This window comes from Panthera onca, chromosome B3 (assembly GCF_046562875.1).
Source record: "Panthera onca isolate mPanOnc1 chromosome B3, mPanOnc1 haplotype 2, whole genome shotgun sequence".
Lineage (NCBI taxonomy): Eukaryota > Metazoa > Chordata > Mammalia > Carnivora > Felidae > Panthera > Panthera onca.
Window position 1 is genome coordinate 59066153 of NC_138344.1, and position 17512 is coordinate 59083664.

The 17512-nt window shown below is 41.3% G+C and overlaps 1 protein-coding gene across 7 annotated transcripts in view; it reads left to right on the forward strand.

Moving 5' to 3' along the window:
• The first annotated feature begins 2761 nt into the window (after positions 1-2761).
• FRMD5 (FERM domain containing 5) overlaps positions 2762-17512 on the forward strand; it is a 328234-nt gene continuing 313483 nt past the window's right edge. For 5 of the 7 annotated variants that reach the window (XM_060618708.3, XM_060618707.2, XM_060618704.3 and 2 more), the window contains exon 1: positions 2763-2869. In XM_060618708.3, the coding sequence (XP_060474691.1) occupies positions 2768-2869 (102 nt within the window). In that variant the 5' untranslated portion in view covers positions 2763-2767. Of the gene's footprint in view, positions 2870-17512 lie in introns of all 7 variants that reach the window. The other 2 variants (XM_060618711.2, XM_060618706.3) reach the window with 1 other exon arrangement.

Genomic DNA, 17512 nt, shown 5'->3' on the forward strand with positions numbered 1-17512 from the left:
ACATGAGGCCTTTTATTGAACACACCCTTTTTATCCTGGATATCCTGCTCAAAAGGCTTGACAAAAACAAAGACAAACAAAATATTCCTCAGTGTGATTTTATGTGTCTTTTCTTTTTAGTTTCTCCCAGGCTTCTGCTCTCAATCCCTAAATAGGCATACATTTCACCAGAAACTGATAGTTTCTTGCTTTTCTTCCATTATGCATCCATCCTCTGTTTTCCTGACAAAGTGTTCTGAATAAGAGCGTAAAGGAAAGTTTGAAATTCTTTCTGGATATTATGCATAAGCATGGATGAATATGTAACTGGTCTTTCAATGAGGTGCCCATCTAAGTTTATATGATTTTCTTAGGCTGAACAGGAATGTTACTTAACACATTGGCATAGAAGCCACTGTTGTGGCTCATCCCTGTTGATTGCATCTATGGTCATACTCTGAAAAAAGACTGCATTCAGTTCCTGGGAGCTTTTCTGGATTCATGATGCTTTGCCTTTTTATTCTAACAGCTGCTTATTTGCATAACCTGTTAAAGACATTTCCCTACCATCAAACTACTGGGCTTCCTCTAGCTTCTTGGACATTTTTTTTTTGCTCTTACAGATTCTGTAAACAAAGAGCAACTTTTGCCTTCAACATAAGTTCTGCCTGCCTGAAATCTTTCATTGTCTTCTCCCAACTACACAACAAAGCTGAGTTTTGCAAAATATCACTTTGACATATTAATAATTTCATTTATCTCCAAGACCTTCCTGAAATTCTTAATTTTTTCACATATCTTTCCCCGGGACTTAGATGCAATGAAATATCTATCTCATTTACTTCATTCAACAAAAACTTACTGAATACTTACTGTGTTGCACATACAAGGCTACCTGCTGTGGCTACAAAGTAGAGGAACTCACATCTGGTTTAATGGCTAGAATATTTGACTTACTGTTCTAGTTTCTTAACTCTAGGATTACATTGAAAAGCGAAACCTCGGGGCGCCTGGGTGGCTCAGTCGGTTAAGCGTCCGACTTCGGCTCAGGTTATGATCTCACGGTCCGTGAGTTCGAGCCCTGCGTCGGGCTCTGTGCTGACAGCTCAGCGCCTGGAGCCTGCTTCAGATTCTGTGTCTCCCTCTCTCTCTAGCCCTCCCCCGTTCATGCTCTGTCTCTCTCTGTCTCAAAAATAAATAAACGTTAAAAAAAAAGAAAAAAAAAAAAAGAAAAGCGAAACCTCCTCTTATGACTATTGAATGACATAAATGAGAATGCAACTAATAAAGAGGTGATAACTAAAGTGGGAGAGGGTCCCATGCAAAAAAATTGGGAGAAATATTGGAAACCAAGGACGCAAGAGAAGCATACTATATTTAAGGAGGCTCTATGCCCAGAAAGGGGCTTGAGCTCAGGACCTGAGATCAAGAGTCACATGCTGTACCCACCGAGCCAGCCAGGTGCCTCCGGGTAAACAAACAAACAAGTACTTTAAAAGTTGGCTGTTTTCTAAGTTAATATAGGGTTTCATTTTTATGTGTTTGTTATCCGTATAAACAAGAACAGTATAAATTAAAATAATAGGAAATTATGCATCTTTCATTATTTATTAAATTAATATATTTTGGCATCAATTTTGTGTTGATATGATTCTTTTATATAACGTTTCCTTCCATCAAAAAATTTTGAGCGAGAATATTATGTTTCTTGGTGAAGTTTTCATAAAGAACGTGAGATCTTTAGATAAGGGGTCACAAAGGGCAGTAGACAATTTTTTTTTCCTCTGTGATACATACCTCCTGACATACTCTGGTGTTTTGTTGAGGCAGTAAGAAAATACGGTAATTCTAGTTCTGAAGGTGCAAGGAAAGGACCCACCACTTCCTCTGCACCCTACCGGCTGAAGGAGCACACCTCAGTCTCTTTTGTCTTCTGAAAATAAAAGCGAGGCATAGGGTGTTAGAGTGAAGGGTTTCCTAGGGGTTAAACCCGAGTGCTTAAGAGCCCTTTCGAACCCTACAGCTTTTACTTAAGTAGCTACTGTAAAATAGATGTTGTTCAAAATAAGAGGGCTGGGGCAGAGGCCCGTCGCGCCCACCTGGGGTACAGCTCAGGTGGGGGCAGCCTCCTGGTCCGGAGCGGAAGGTGCCTGCATTCTGCAGGTGCGGGGATTGTTTTCTTGCACCGCCCCGGCTCCCGAGAGGGCGGGACTCGCGGCGTTGCAGAGTGTGGGACTTGGCCCCTGAAGCAGAGTCTAAACGTATTCCACGCAGCAGACATTTATCCAGCCGGGTGCCCACACCTGGCCTGGGGGAGGGGAAAGAGCTTCTACAGGAACCGCAGAGACAAGAGGAGCCCCTCGTTTGGGACGCCAGAGGGCTGGTCCCGCTAGGCTCTGTCCGACTGCTTTCCCGTGATTGCTTCTCCCACCTGTCCATCATATCAATACCCTATCTCGATTGGCTCTTCTCTCTGCCACTCGGTTCCGCCGCGCTGACCCCCATTGGCCCCTCTCCGGCCGAGGCCCCGCCCCACGAACTGGGCATGGGGAGTGGGGCGCGGAGGAGAGAGAGCGGGGCGCTTGCTCGGGGCTGGGGGGAGGCGGTGGCGAAGAAGGAGGAGGAGAAGAAGGAGGAGCTGGGACAGCAGGAGGCAGCGGCCGCGACCCGGCTGGGGTGATGGTGCAGGTGCCCGGGGCCCGCGAGGAGCTGCCCGGCTGAGGGGCGCCTGGTCCGGGGTCCGCAGCGCCGCCGCGTCTCTCCCGGGGGCGGGCGGGCGGGCGGGAAGATGCTGAGCAGGTTGATGAGCGGCAGCAGCAGGAGCCTGGAGCGCGAGTACAGCTGCACCGTGCGGCTGCTGGACGACAGCGAGTACACCTGCACCATCCAGGTCAGTGCCGCGCTTCCCTGCCCGCGAAACCCCTTCGTCCCCCGACTCTGGCCAACTTGGCCCGCCGCCGCCGCCCGGGGTCGCCGCAGACCCCGGTGCTTTGTCCGTCCCCGGCTGCGGCGGACGGCCCCGGTGCAGAGAGCGCCTCCGCCCGAGACCGGGTCCGGGGCGGGGTACCAGGCGCTCCGCGCAGCTGCGGTGAGAGTCCCTCCGTCCCGGACCCTCAGCTATCCCTCTGCCCTCTCCCAGGGTGAGGGCACCCCATCCTGGCTCCTCGAGCCTGCGGGGTGGGGAGCATCTTCCGCGGGCGTCCAGAGAGAGGCGGGCAGGGCGGGAGGCTCCTACCCCGGCCGCCCCGTCGGGGGGTACAGGCTTTGGCTCTCCAGCCAGGCAAGGACCGCTGGCCGGCTTTTCTTATCTATCTTTGGTTGGAAGGATAATGCTGTATGTCATAATCACCCCCCCCCCCCCCCCCCAGCATTTGTGAGTCAGAGCTCTCAGAAGGTAGAAGTGAACGCGCAGCCCATGCAGAGTGGCCTATGGAAGGGAGCCCAGCCTCTGGGCTCCCAGGATTAGCACCCCCCCCCCCCCCACCCCGCCTTTCGCTCCGCAGATCTCATTTGTGTTGGGCAATTCTGGGGGGCGTGAGGTAAAGATTTAGCAACAAGTACCAGAGATTTGAGGATTGGCCGTGGCGAGAAAGAATCGGTGACTTACAAATAACACCAACAATACGTTAATGCTTCGCAGCATTTCTTCAGAAACCTGGTATTTTGGAAGGGATTTTTACAACCTCTTATGTGTTTTCACTACTGCTGTGTGGAACGTCTGGAGTAGTAGTCTTTCCCAGGAATGCAGTCACAGCCCTCTCTCCTCCTCTGTAAAGTCAGTGATAGGAAACATTGACAATGCTCCGGTGTTTAGTTCAGCAGCCGGAGGATCCTGCGCTCGCTGCCGGAAACTGCTCTTTCTGGAGAAGCAAATTGAGTTGGACCCGGAGGGGTCTCATCTGATCCCTTGCCTTTGCAGCAAGAAACCAGAGGGGGCTTCTCGCCTCAGATGTGGCAGACAAAAACTGTCGGCCTCTGGTTCTACCCTCTTTGTCTCCTGGGCCCCCAACCCCCCATTTATTTTTTTGCTGACAATGCTCAATAGCGGAAAATAGCGGTGTGTGAGAAAGACGCTGGGTAGTGTGTGAGAGCAGCTGCTCTCTGCTGAGTCCGTGCTCAGTTCAGCCTTCTCCTCACTTTCCCTTTTCTCCCACTCTCCAAACCAGCTCTGGGCATAAGTGCTGACTGCTGTCAAAGATCCAGGAGGGCAAAGAGAACAACATCGCTTTTTAAGGCCACTTAAACACAGTCATAAAGATGCTAGCCATCACGTGAAAAGGATTTTGGTAGTTGAATCTGATAGATGTTCTGTATTTTCTCACAGAATGAGTGGCATGCTACTTTTTGTTTCTATTGTATCTTTATATGACATGTACAGTTTTTTTTGTTTGTTTGTTTTTGGGTGGGGGAGGAGAAAACATTGACTTGACATATTCACCATTTGAATACATTGTCTAGAGCTTTTAAACTCTTTATCCTTTTGTTTTAAAATTTAAAGCATTTGCACAATAGCATATAAAGGGCAGTTTAAGATTTAGACTTTGTGAGTCCTAAGAATACTTTGGGGTATATGGTGAAATAAAATTCCTGGGGCAGGTCATTAACTTTTGCCAAGGTATAGAGTACAAATGAAACAAAATTCACATCACCACTCCACTAGTGATAATCTTGTGGCTTTTACAGTATCACAATAAGACAACTAGTTATTTTTTCCCAGTTAGTGGAAGCTTTGAGGTTGGTTGGTTGGTATTATAGTTGTGGGTAGTTTTTATTACTGTTAAGAAAAACAGTATTTTTAAGTCTAACAGGACTTACTGGGTTTATGCTTGCTATATCTTACTATGGTTGTGTTTCTTTTCCTGCTGGTCTTCTTTCACATTGTTACAAGTCAATGTGTTATAAAAATTCAGGCCACATAAAAAATTAAGCTTGGTGTAACATGATTATACTGTAGTGAGTGTCCACTGTCTAGACATGTTAATGATTGTGCATTGTGATTCTTGCATGAAAATTTTAAAAATACAGGAATTCTGAGATTTATGTAATATTGTCAGTCTTTGGCACCACTATTGTGAATTCCTTTTGTTTTTACCCAATGAGAGGAAATGTCAAAAAAAACCCCAAAAAAGACAGGATATTATGTGAAATTAATATTTTGTGGATATAGCTTTTTTTAAGCTTTTAGAGATTGAGCTTTTCTTAGTAACTTTCACCCCTTATACATTTCTGTAGTGTGTGTATTTGTGTGTTTGTGCATGCGCTTATTTGTTAAGCATTGGGCACTGGGTCTTTTAAATCAGTATGGAAAGGAGCTGTGAGCTACTTGCTAGGTTAAAGCAATATTCCTAACATTCTAGGAATTGCAGTACAGTATTTAAAAAAAAAAAACTTGGTGATAATTTGGAATCATTTTCCTTAAAATATTGTATGCCATATTTTTCTTTAAATAAGGTATGTATTGTAGAGTGATTTCAGTACTTCTTGGGATAATCAGAGAACACTTAGGGTATTAGAGAGTCAGAAATGTATCACTAGGTTAGAGCCATAATAGCCACATTTGGTAAATTTCAGTTGTAGGAAATTCTGTCAAAGTATTGTTCTAGCCTTTCATATTGCACCAGTTCTACTGATCTAGCATTTAGGATGTGATTATTAAGGTAAGGAAAACACCTTATATCCTTTCAGTAAAGATTGCCTCAGTTACCAGACTATTCTTTTATTCTTTCTGATATGCAAAGGTATTTGTAGATCATGAGAAATGAAAGTATACATAGGGTTGTAATATAATTGCTCCCCTGTGAAGAACATTGTTAACAGCTCCCTGCCAGTTTTGAAGGTCATTGCTTCATAAATGCAGATCTAGTCCGTAATCTCTACACATCTGTTTCATTTATGAATATGTACATTTATTTACTACATTTACTACCCTACTTTGTTATTTTATTTGGGAGCAAATAGGAAAAATGAAAAGGCTACCTAATATCTTTGAACTTAGTATATCAAATGGACTCATTTAAATGCTTAGATATGTAATATCCTAAGTAATAGATTTTTGACTGTTTTGAGTTTAATAGTTTATAAAATATTAAGAATATATATTAAGGAATGCCAGTAGAAATTCATATCAAAAATACATATTTTCAAGTCTGAAATATTACTTTTTTTCTATTACTGAAAAGTAAAGCTGCCCTAGAAATAAATTTGATTTTACTGGGAACACATTAAAATAATAACTGATCAAGCAGCTAGGTTAAATTTGCTTTTGCAGTTAAATGAGGTACTATCATAAATAAAATGCATATGTACAGAAACAGTTCTATAGTAGAACCAAGATCTGGATTTGACTGCGGCTCAGCCATTTAGTAACTGTGGGACCTAGGGTAAGAGAGGGAGTACTGGGGGAGAGAACAAATGTATTGAGCCCCATACTTGCGAGGTGCCCCGCTTGTGTTCTCACTTACCTCACAATAGCATTTGGATTCAGTAGACACCTCTTGTACCAGCTGAAGAAAATAAGATTGTGGATTGCTGGGAGAGCTGATGTTTTCTTGAATGGGCAACTCTGTACTATGCTTTCTGCTAGGTGCTTTGCTTATACCTTACATCAACTATTTGAGAGGTAGGTGTTATTATCCTCATTTTACAGATGAAAGGCTTGGATGAAGGAACTTGCTCAAAGCTAGTAGTAGGTGGCTATACTATATTGAAACTCTGGTCATTTTGTCTATAAAATCCCAGCTTTGTTCCCTGTATTCCTCCTGACTTCCTAAGTCAGTTCACCTGTCTGTATCTTAATTTTCTCATCTGTAAAATGAGAACAATAATTAATACTTATTTCATAGTAAAGAGAAAATTATTTGGTAATGTCTTTACAAATACTAACAAGATTTAAACAGACTAATCTGTACTTACATTGTGCCTTATTCTATTCAAATAAAAAATAGGATTTTGTTTTTGGAAAATAAATTAACCCTTAGGTGTCCTTAAAATGATGTCTGATTAATCTCAGTGAAATTGTACAATCCAAAGCTGGAATAACTGGATTCTGTAGTAGAATTCTTCTCTAAAATTCAAGAGTTCAGGTTTGCTTTCCTTCTATCCTACCAAAGCTTTGGCTTTAGAGGGGCATTTATTTCCTGGACTGACCATGATTTGTCTTTTCTAAGAATTTCTGTTTCATATTTGGTAAGCAAAATCCTTGGTTTCATTAATGCAAAAGGGATGTTGTTGGAGAATTAAGATAATTTTATTCACAGAAAAACACAAAGCTGTTGTATTTTCGTGAATTCATTGTTTTTTTTCTAAAACTTTGTTTTAAAAAGGTAATTATGGTGTCTCAGGATCTGTTAAAATAGTAAGTCAGACTCTAATTCTTGAAACTAAGGTCCAAAATTAGCCTTCTAGAATCCTAAAAGCACTCATATTCTGTTTCTTAATTTGTATATGGAAATATCTATTGTATAAAACTAATGCAGATCAACCTTTAAGGACAAAAGGTATATTTTAGATATGTATTTATGCTCTTATTCTTTCTCCTTTTGAAAAAGTCCAGTTTAGGGAAATAGCAGTGGCATCCAAGAGAAACCTAGAAGCATTCACCATAGCAGATTTTACTCAAGGGCATTTGTATGAATTTGCATTCAATTAAATGCTTGGAATGAATATGCTAGACAAGGCAATTCAACATAGTGTATAATAAAAGAGCATGTGGTTTTTGAGCCCTCTGTTTGTTACATTGCCCAGAGACAAGTTGATCGTGTCTGTGCTAGTGTTAATATCACACTTAAAAAAAAAGTTTGCCAAGATAAAAATCAGACAACCTAAGACAAAAAATAGTCATTTTTACTATACAATTGTAGTGGTTTATGTATAGGTATTAAAATGTGTAGCCCAAAATAAGCAAGGTGGTAATTTAAGTGATATGATTATTATAGTAAAATATTTTGGGTTATTTTAATAACTCTTTTTTAGTAGATTACACTTTAGAATTTTTAAAGGGGAGAGTAAGAGGAAGCTATAAATTTTAAACCCTAAGAATTATATCACAGTGACTTATATGTTTATAGTTGAATGAATATTTGTTCTGATTTGTTTGTGCTACGTGATGGCTGAGTTAACTCCAGCACTTTAAAATTTCATGTGTCTGGGGCTCCTGGGTGGCTCAGTCGGTTGGGTGTCTGACTCCGGCTCAGGTCATGATCTCGCGGTCCGTGAGTTCGAGCCCCGCGTCGGGCTCTGTGCTGACAGCTCGGAGCCTGGAGCCTGTTTCGGATTCTGTGTCTCCCTCTCTCTCTGCCCCTCCCCTGCTCATGCTCTGTCTCTCTCTGTCTCAAAAATAAATAAACATTAAAAAAATAAATAACATTTCATGTGTCTGAAAACAACAAACATTCTCTAACAACTGTAAACCAGTTTCAACCCATCCCATTCCAAACCACTTTGCTTTGCAGCCCCTCTCCCTGGTGAGAGGTATGGTATGTAAATGTGGTATTTTATGGAGCCTTTGAGGTCTCTGATAACTTTCTGCAATTATCCTTGGTTGAATTAGTAGAGCTGTGGTCTAGAATTCCTATGATTTTTTTGGTTTGTCTCTTAGGATTTCAAGCCTTTCAGGTCTCCCCTTCCTCCATCTCTGCAGGTTTAGAAGGCTTAGATCAAATGAATACTGTGTAGTACAGTGCTTCATGGGGAGTTGGAGGTCTGGCGGAATTAGGATATTGACATTGGGATCACCACAGCCACAGAAGCTTCCTTCACTCTTTCCCCTAAGTCAATGCCACATAAAATCTCCTCATAGCCTCATTTTCTAACCTCTTGCCCCAACAGGAAGAAACCCATGCTTCCCAACCTGTTTCTAATTATGTCTATTTTAAGCTGAATTCATCTTCTGATAGCCTCATCTGTAACATTCTGACTGTAGACCCTGTTCCATGGAGCAGCCTCCTGTGGGACACTGTTCTTCAGCTCTGCCTAGCCAGAGCTTATACAACAGATGGGAATATGGAGGATTGGCAGCAACCTCACAGCTTCTATTTCTTACTTACGTGGTGCTCAGGGAGGAAGGTGCTGCTCTCCTGGAGGCCAGGTGGCTGTTGTTGTCCCTCTGTTTTCTGGCCTTGATACTTTGGGCTCAGGTGAACCACCTGAATGGTTCTCTCATGCAGCTGAGAACTTTGAAGACCACTAAAGCATCTCCATTCCTATGTTGTAGAGTGAATGGTATTTCACCTAAGAGAGCAAAACACCTTGTCACATATCCATCCTAGCCACTGAAGTAAACCTCCCATTTCTTTAAGACCTTAGATCTGGTGGGTGGCCAATACAACTTTTTGAACTTTTACAAACATTTTAAATAGCAGTGGAGCCCAAGAGAGTAGGGAAAGCAGTTTCGGAGGCTAACCCCTAGATTTAAATTATGGACTTCTTGCTGCCCAAGGCCACCATGTGTTATTGTCAATATTTTGAGCAAGATCTTCTATATTGGTCTTTCACCAACTGTAAATGCTGTACTATCTCTAAGGATGGTGTTTTACTTTTGTAGTCTTTCCAACTTAATTGTATTATATCCTAGATTTGGAAAGCAGGAACTTGTATAGTTAGGTTCAAATTCTCCAGACTTTTGCTTGCTACTAAACACCAACTTGTGTGAATCAAGTCCTCTAAGGAGATCCTTCCGTGCCATGCTCATACAGGCAAAATAATTGGGCCACATGCTTGGCAACCACTGAGTTTGTGTACAATAGCTCCATTCACTTGTCTACAGAAAACACCCCTTTGACAGTGATTATAGCTTTCATTCCCCCTCTTCTACTTCTGACTCCTTGCATTACCATGACCTCATCTTCTGGTCTGTATTTAGAGACACTTTGGACCACTCCAGAAATGCTGTAGGACTCATTTCTGTATGTTAAGGGTCATTTCAAAGACGTAGACAACCCCTGCCCACCAAGGGAAACCATTCTAGATCAGGACCAAACCTAGCTATTTTTATGTCTTATTTGAGCCATCTTACTGTGTCACAACTCAGGGGGCTTTTTCCTTTTGTAGAAATTGGGAACCTTGTTAGAAAGCAAGGAGAATAGAATAGGGGGATGAATTAAAGCAATGGTTCTCAAAGTGTGGTTCCTGGATGAGCAGCATCAGGTTCTCCTGGGCACTTGTTACAAATGCAAATTTCTGGCCCCACTGCTGACTTAGTGAATGAGAAATACAGAGGATGGAGCTCAGCTTTCTGTTTTGTTTTTTTTTTTAGGTTTTTTTTTTTTTTAACGTTTATTTATTTTTGAGGCAGAGAGAGACAGAGCATGAATAGGGGAGGGTCAGAGTGAGAGGGAGACACAGAATCTGAAGCAGGCTCCAGGCTCTGAGCTATCAGCACAGAGCCTGATGCGGGGCTCAAACTCACAGACTGTGAGATCATGACCTGAGCCGAAGTGGGACGCTTAACCGACTGAGCCACCCAGGCGCCCCTCAGCTTTCTGTTTTAACAAGGTAGGTCTTAACGCTTTCTGAGGTTAGAGATCACTAGTACTGGGTCACACAGATATTTAGTAAAATTGATGAGTATTGTTGATTGAGTATAATGAGGGAGAAGGAGAACCCAAGAGTGAATCTCATATTTCTAATTTTTGATTTATTTCTGAATGGCCTTAACTGATTCTCTACCCTTGTAGGGTAAAAGTTTATTTGCAGATATGCATACCAGTTTCAGGTGGGCAGGAGTCATGATGGGTCATCATTCCAATTTGATGCTCTTATGTGTATTGGTTTTATTTTTGTCTTCCCTGACCTAGAAAGAATATGATTATTTTATATTTCTATACTGTTTTTCAAAGAAATCTTCACCTCTTAAAGCACTGGGGGTGTAGGAAGACCCTTGTTTGCAAACATGTAAATAGCAAACAATAAATCTCATGGGATTCAGCACTAAGACAAGGTAGTATGTTGTGGCAGTGCAAATCTGGGGGAATAGAAATTAAATATTTCTCAAAGGAGGTGAGATTTGAACTAGGTCATGAAAGAGTGCCAAAAGCAGAAAATGGGCTGTGGGGATGGGTAAAGGGCATTCCAGGTTGAGGTAACAGCAGGCAACTTGAAGGTAGGAAAGCTAAAAATGTAAAGCCAAATGTATTTAGTCTTTACTATGTTTATCTGACGTACTCTGGTACAGTGGAGTCGAATAACAATCTAGTTGCCTAGGAAAAATTGCTGTCAGCAAATTTCAATCACTCTTGACTGCTCAGAAGACTTAGTCTAAACTAAAAATAACACAAAGCTGGTGTTGAATTAAATCTAACTCCAAAAGTATATAACACAAATTAAGATTCTTCACAAAGCAGTGGCATCATATAAAAAGGTAGAGTCATGTATCAATCTGTGCTAATTCTGTGGCTGCAGCAACTATGCATATACTTTTGTTTCCAGGGGACCTCATCTGTGGCATCAGCTTATTTATCCACCCCAAAAAAGAGAGTATCAAATCCCAACATTCAGCTGATGTTTGAAAATCTTTTGGCTGATATAATGCAGCCTAAATGGTGCATTAACAGTTAAGAAATGTGACCAGTGGAGCCCTAAGAGGCACAATTCTGCATCTCTGTTCCCAAACCTAAGTGACCACCAAAAATTGCTTTTCTAGAGGATGGAGGAATGCTTCCCTGGATTCCCCAGTGAACCCCTGCCTGCCAGCTCTGAAGTTCCCAGCCCAACACAGGGTGCACTTTGAGCATTCCACACAATGCCAGGCTAGAGCTTTGGGGATGGGAACCTCCAGGAAAGTACTGTTTGGCATTTAGGCAATCAATGTTCGGCAGAATGCCAATGCTAATAGGTTATTTTGCTCTGGAAAAGGAGAAAAAGAAGGGATAGTTTAAAGACTGATGAATAGGGGAATGACTGACAATACAGGCACTCCACTTTGTTGGAGAGATTAAGGAGGCTTGCTGTGAAGTGGTATTATGGGAGCCAGATAAATTAGCAAAGGCCCACAGGCCCAAGACCTGAAAGAAATAGTGGTTCATCAAAACAGCATGCCCCAGGGCACGCTCAAAAGTCTGGCCACTTTCATTGAACTCATAGTAGAAAAAAGCCAAATCATTAGGAACCCTTATAAGCTGGTAGTCCATTCAGGCACTCCATAGTCAGGCAAATTATCCTTTGCCTCCAGGCAGGTGCAAAGCCTTATTTCCATATTGCTTGATTTAACTCCAGGGCCCTCTAGTCTGGGCCTTAGCCTAATTTTGAGGACACCCAAGTGGAAGGGTTGGTTTCACAAGTACCAGAGGATTCCATGTACTCTATGCAGGAGATGCCACTAAGATTATTGTTTGGTCAGACATGAGCCAGGCAGATAAGAACATTGATCACAGCATAAGGAAGTAGAATTAATTTATCTAAGGATCTCAAGTACTTCTAGGGGATAATTTTTTTTTTTAGATTTTTTGAATGTTTCTTTTTTGAAGGAGAGACAGAGCATGAGCAGGGGAGGAGCAGAGAGAAAGGGAGACACAGAATCCAAGGTGGGCTCCAGGCTCTGAGCTGTCATGTCAGCACAGAGCTTTTTGCGGGGCTCGAACTCACAGACCATGAGATCGTGACCTGAGCTGAAGTTGGATGCTTAACTGACTGAGCCACCCAGTCACCCCTCTAGGGCATAATTTAGGCTGAAGAAAATACCCAGCCTGCCCTCTTTCAGATTTTTGATTCTAGAAAAATCCAGAATCCTCCAGAGTAATTATGGAATTGGAGGTTTGTAGGGCAGAAGGACCCCATGGGCTGGCAGTGATGCCTGGGATGTTACAAGGCATGTAGAGCCTGCAGTTTCATAGGATACACTCATCCCTACAACAAAATACCATATCAGCTCTTTAGGTGTCCTCTCAGAAGAAATTTGGCTGCATAAAAGATAAAAATCTGATCAAAACATAAGGTAGTCCTAGTACTACGGTGCAACTTAATCTATACCCAGCTTTAGATTCTAGCATTATGTGAAGGTTTTTTTTTAAAAAGTGATTGGGAGTTGGCTTGGTGTAGCTTCAGGACATAAGATACTGAACCAGCTATTGCAGTGTCAGAATATATAAGCAACATAGCTGATCTGAAAAATCAATACTTTGCTTATTTTTAAGTATATCTTATTTAGATAAGCTTACCTAAATGAGTACCCACAGTACAGAAAGCACATCTAAGAATTGTGTTCTAATTTGGGGTGCCTGGTTGACTCAGTTGAGCGTCTGACTTTGGCTCAGGTCGTGATCTCACAGTTGATGAGTTCGAGCCCCACGTTGGGCTCTGTGCTGACAGCTCAGGGCCTGCAGCCTGCTTTGCATTCTGTGTCTCCCTCTCTCTCTCTGCCCCTCCCCCACTTGTGGTCTGTCTCTCTCTCTCAAAAGCAAATAAACATTAAAAAAAAAAAAAAAAAAAAAAGAATTGTAGGGGCACCTGGGTGGCTCAGCCAGTTAAGCTGCTGACTTCAGCTCTGATCATGATCTCGAGGTTTATGAGTTTGAGCCCCACATTGGGCTCTGTGCTGACAGCTTAGAGCCTTGAAGCCTGCTTTGGCTTCTGTGTCTCCCTCTTTCTGCCCCTTCCCAGCTCACACTCTGTCTCTCTCTCTCTCTCTCAAAAATAAATAAATGCTAAAAAAAAAAAATTAAATTGTTTTCTAATTTGTATGGTAAAAGAGAACACATATTTCTCATATTCTAATTTTTGATATTGGGTACAGTAGACTGATTATTTTTTTTAAGTTTATTTTTGAGAGAGAGAGAGCAAGCGAGTAAGCACGAGTGGGAAAGTGGCAGAGAGAGAGGGAGACAGAGAATCCCAAGCAGATTCTGCACTGTCAGCACAGAGCCTGATGTGGAGCTCGAACTCAGGAACCAGGCGATCATGACCTGAGCCAAAGCCAAGAGTCAGGCTCTTAACCGACTAAGCTACCCAGGTGCCCCTAGACTGATTATTTTTAAGAGACAGATATAATATTGTCTTGCTGCACATTATATCTTTTACTATGTCATTAAAAAGTAATACAGACTATTCCTACTAAGAATATATCTCACATAAAATATCTTTAGTTTCTGGTTGAAAGAAAATAATAAAAAATGGAAAGCCTTTTCTTCACATCTTGAATTCTATAGTTTTATTTCCCACCATATTTCCTAACACCATAGCTCTTCTGTTCATCTCTTATGATCTCCTTTGTTTTATCGTAATTTATTCTTGGGCCACTTATTTAATACAATCTCTTATCACTATTTCTTTCTTTTTCTTTTTTTAAAGTAAGCTCTACACCCATTGTGGGGCTCCAACTTAGGACCCCAGAATCAAACTCATGACCCCAGAATCAAGAGTTGCATGCTCCACCGACTGAGCCAGCCACATATCCCTTCGTAACATCATTTCTAATTGTTATCACTACTAAGTTATACCTTTGCTTATTGTCAAATTCTTTGGTGGACACACCTGTTGGTAGTGGTGGGCGGTGTTAAAAAAGGTGCAGTTATAATGTGTATAAATACACATTGGAGCATAATGTGATTGATTTCCTTTAATTTCATTATTTAACACAATAGTGTATATTTTAATTAACTGGAATTTGAGACAATATAAACAAATGAAAATATTGTATAAAGTGATACTTTGGGGATGGACTGAGTATGTTTAGAGTTTTCTATTCACTTTTTTTGCAGTTATTTCTTTAAAAAATTTTTTTTAATGTATTATTTTTTGAGACACAAAGAGAGTGCAAGCAGGGGAGGGTCAGAGAGAGAGAGAGAGGGAGACACAGAATCCAAAGTAGGCTTCAGTCTCTGTGCTGTTAGCATGGAGCCTGATGCGGGGCTTAAACTCACCAACACACAAGATCATGACCTGAGCCGGAGTTGGACACTCAGCCCACTGAGCCACCCAGGCGCTCCTGCAATGGTTTCTTAATTAGATTAGATTAACAGACTCAGTGAGACTCTTCCTGTACTGTAACTTCAGGTCTGGTATTTCAGGGCTGGGTCTGCACAGTGGGGGCACTGCCTATGGCCAGGAGAGTCTTTATTTTCCACAGCTGAAGTTGGTGAAACTAGAGGGAGCATTAAGATAATTGATAAGGAGAAAGAAAAGATCAAAACCAGAGAAACCTCTGGGATGGAGCAAGATGAACCCTCAGCAGAAATACCTGGTCAGAATCTGGAGTGAGAATCTGGAGAAGCAGGTTGGAGAAAATGAAAGAATGTTGGATGTCTATTTTTTGTTGTTGCAGCTGTTTGTGATAGGAGAACTTTAATGATTTAAAGGCGTTCACTGAGGTTGGCCCCCATGTGGGGGTAATTAAAATACTCAATAATCGGGGCCCCTGGCTGGCTCAGTTGGTGGAGCATGCGACTTTTGATCTTGGGGTTGTGGGTTCAAGCCCCACGCTGGGCCTAGAGCTTACTTAAAAAATAAAAATAAAATAACTCAACAATCAGTGAGTCATGTTGAATACCTCACTGACCGAGACTCTGCGAGAACATGCTGGAATTGACTCTATGGCCCTCTGCTGGGCCAGACACTATTTCGTGTTGAATCATGGGAGGTGGGGTTCACAGTGGTCCTGGGGAAGAGGGAGAGGCCTCTTAGGGCTGTGGCTATTTGCTGACTGGTAGAGAAATATTTCGATATATATATTTAAAAGTAAGCTGTCCATTTGCTGCTTGCCAAATACAGGGTCTTAATGGTCTAGGTTTTACTTTCCTGTGGAACAGTAGGCGCATTCCTATCTTTCACATGCTTCCAAAATGCAACTTTGATCATTTTCTCTTTTTTAAAATCCTTCAAGATTCTCCCATTACTTACTTGATAACAGTCTTTTAGCATGGCATAGATGCCCTTCCGTTACCTCTGCTGCCTTCCTTTCCAGACTTGTCTCCTGTTGTCCTCCCAATGCATTTTATACTGCTTTGTAGACCATCAGCTTCTCACGTTATTCCAAGGTAAACTCCCTCCACAGTGTTGTTCGGCTGTGCTTTGGGGGACCTTATTATAGCATCTACCATATTCACTTGTAAATATTTACTCACATGTCTGCCTCTCACTAGACAACTGTTTGAAGGGCGGAGGCTTTGTACAGTTAGTATCTAAGGTCTCACCTAGGGGCTCCATAAATGTTGATTGTAGATATGCAGGAATGAAAATGTTAGCTTTGATAAACAGGATTATTAATAATGCAAATGTAAAGTTACCTTTAACTTGAGCTAAATAGACTTAAAAAATGAACAGATTTTTCTGGTCGTTGGGGTGATATTATGGTACTTTAAAAGTCGGTTAGTGGTGATAGGTGTACAATTCTAGGATTGTACTAAAACCCACTGCATTATACACTTTAAAATGGTAATTTGCTCTCTCTCTCCCTCTCTCTGCCTCTTCCCCATTCACACTCGTGTGTTCTCTCTCGAAATAAATAAATAAACATTTTTTTAAAAAAAGGTAATCGGGGCACTTGGCTGGCTTAGAAGAGTTTGTGACTCTCAATCTCAGGGTTGTGAGTTCCACGTTTGGTATAGAGATTACTTAAAAAAAGTAAAATCTTTTTTTAAAAAAAGGTGATCTTATGATATGAATTATATCTTAATTCACATGTCAGTTTCCTGCCTTTGATCATATACCACAGTTATGTAAGAAGTTACCCTTGGGGGGGAAGCTGGGTGAAGCATACATGGGACAATTTAATACTATTTTTACAACTTCTTATGAGTCTATAATTATAAAGTTTTAAAATGTGATTGAATCAGTTTTCTTTAGCAAATATGCTTATTACTTAGTTTGGGTTTATGGTTCAGAATGACTATAGAAAGTTTTCTCACTGATTAGACTCCAGTAACCTTTCAAAATGATGTAGGTTTATAAGTAGATAGGTCTTGACATAACATACTTGAAAATAAAGTCAATTCTGTGATAATAAAAAGGTAAGGTAAGAGTTTAAAAGTAATATCTGGTAGTTTTTTTGCATCTTTATTTTTTGCTGTGATTCTCTGTTCCTCTCTTTGTAAGTTTTCTCTGACATAATTAATTACAATTAAAATGAATGTCCTGACAAATTATACATATCATAATGTGTCATTGTTGTATTTTAGAGAGTTATTTGGTGTAATGTCCATATTACATATTTTAATTTAATATGTTAATTGAGCCATTTAAAAATTTATTGTGTACTTACTGTGTTCTGGGCTCTGTGATAAGCACTTTATGTGTATTCTTCATTTAATCCTACCTGTTTAATGGAAAGTGTCATTGTCCCTAATTCCAGATGAGTACAATAAAGCTTAGAAATGTTAAATAACTTGCCTACTTGCCTACTGTCCCACAGCTAGTCAGTGGGGGGGGAGCTAGGATTCAAACTCTGTATGACCTCATCATTGTTCTTAGTCATTGCTTTCTGATGAAGCAGGCAGTATAGTCCAATGGGAAAAACATTGACTTGGGGGAGTCAGGAGACTTGTGTTAAATGCCTGACTTTCTAGACTGATTAACTTTGAGGGCTTAAGCAGGTAATTTAAGCTTT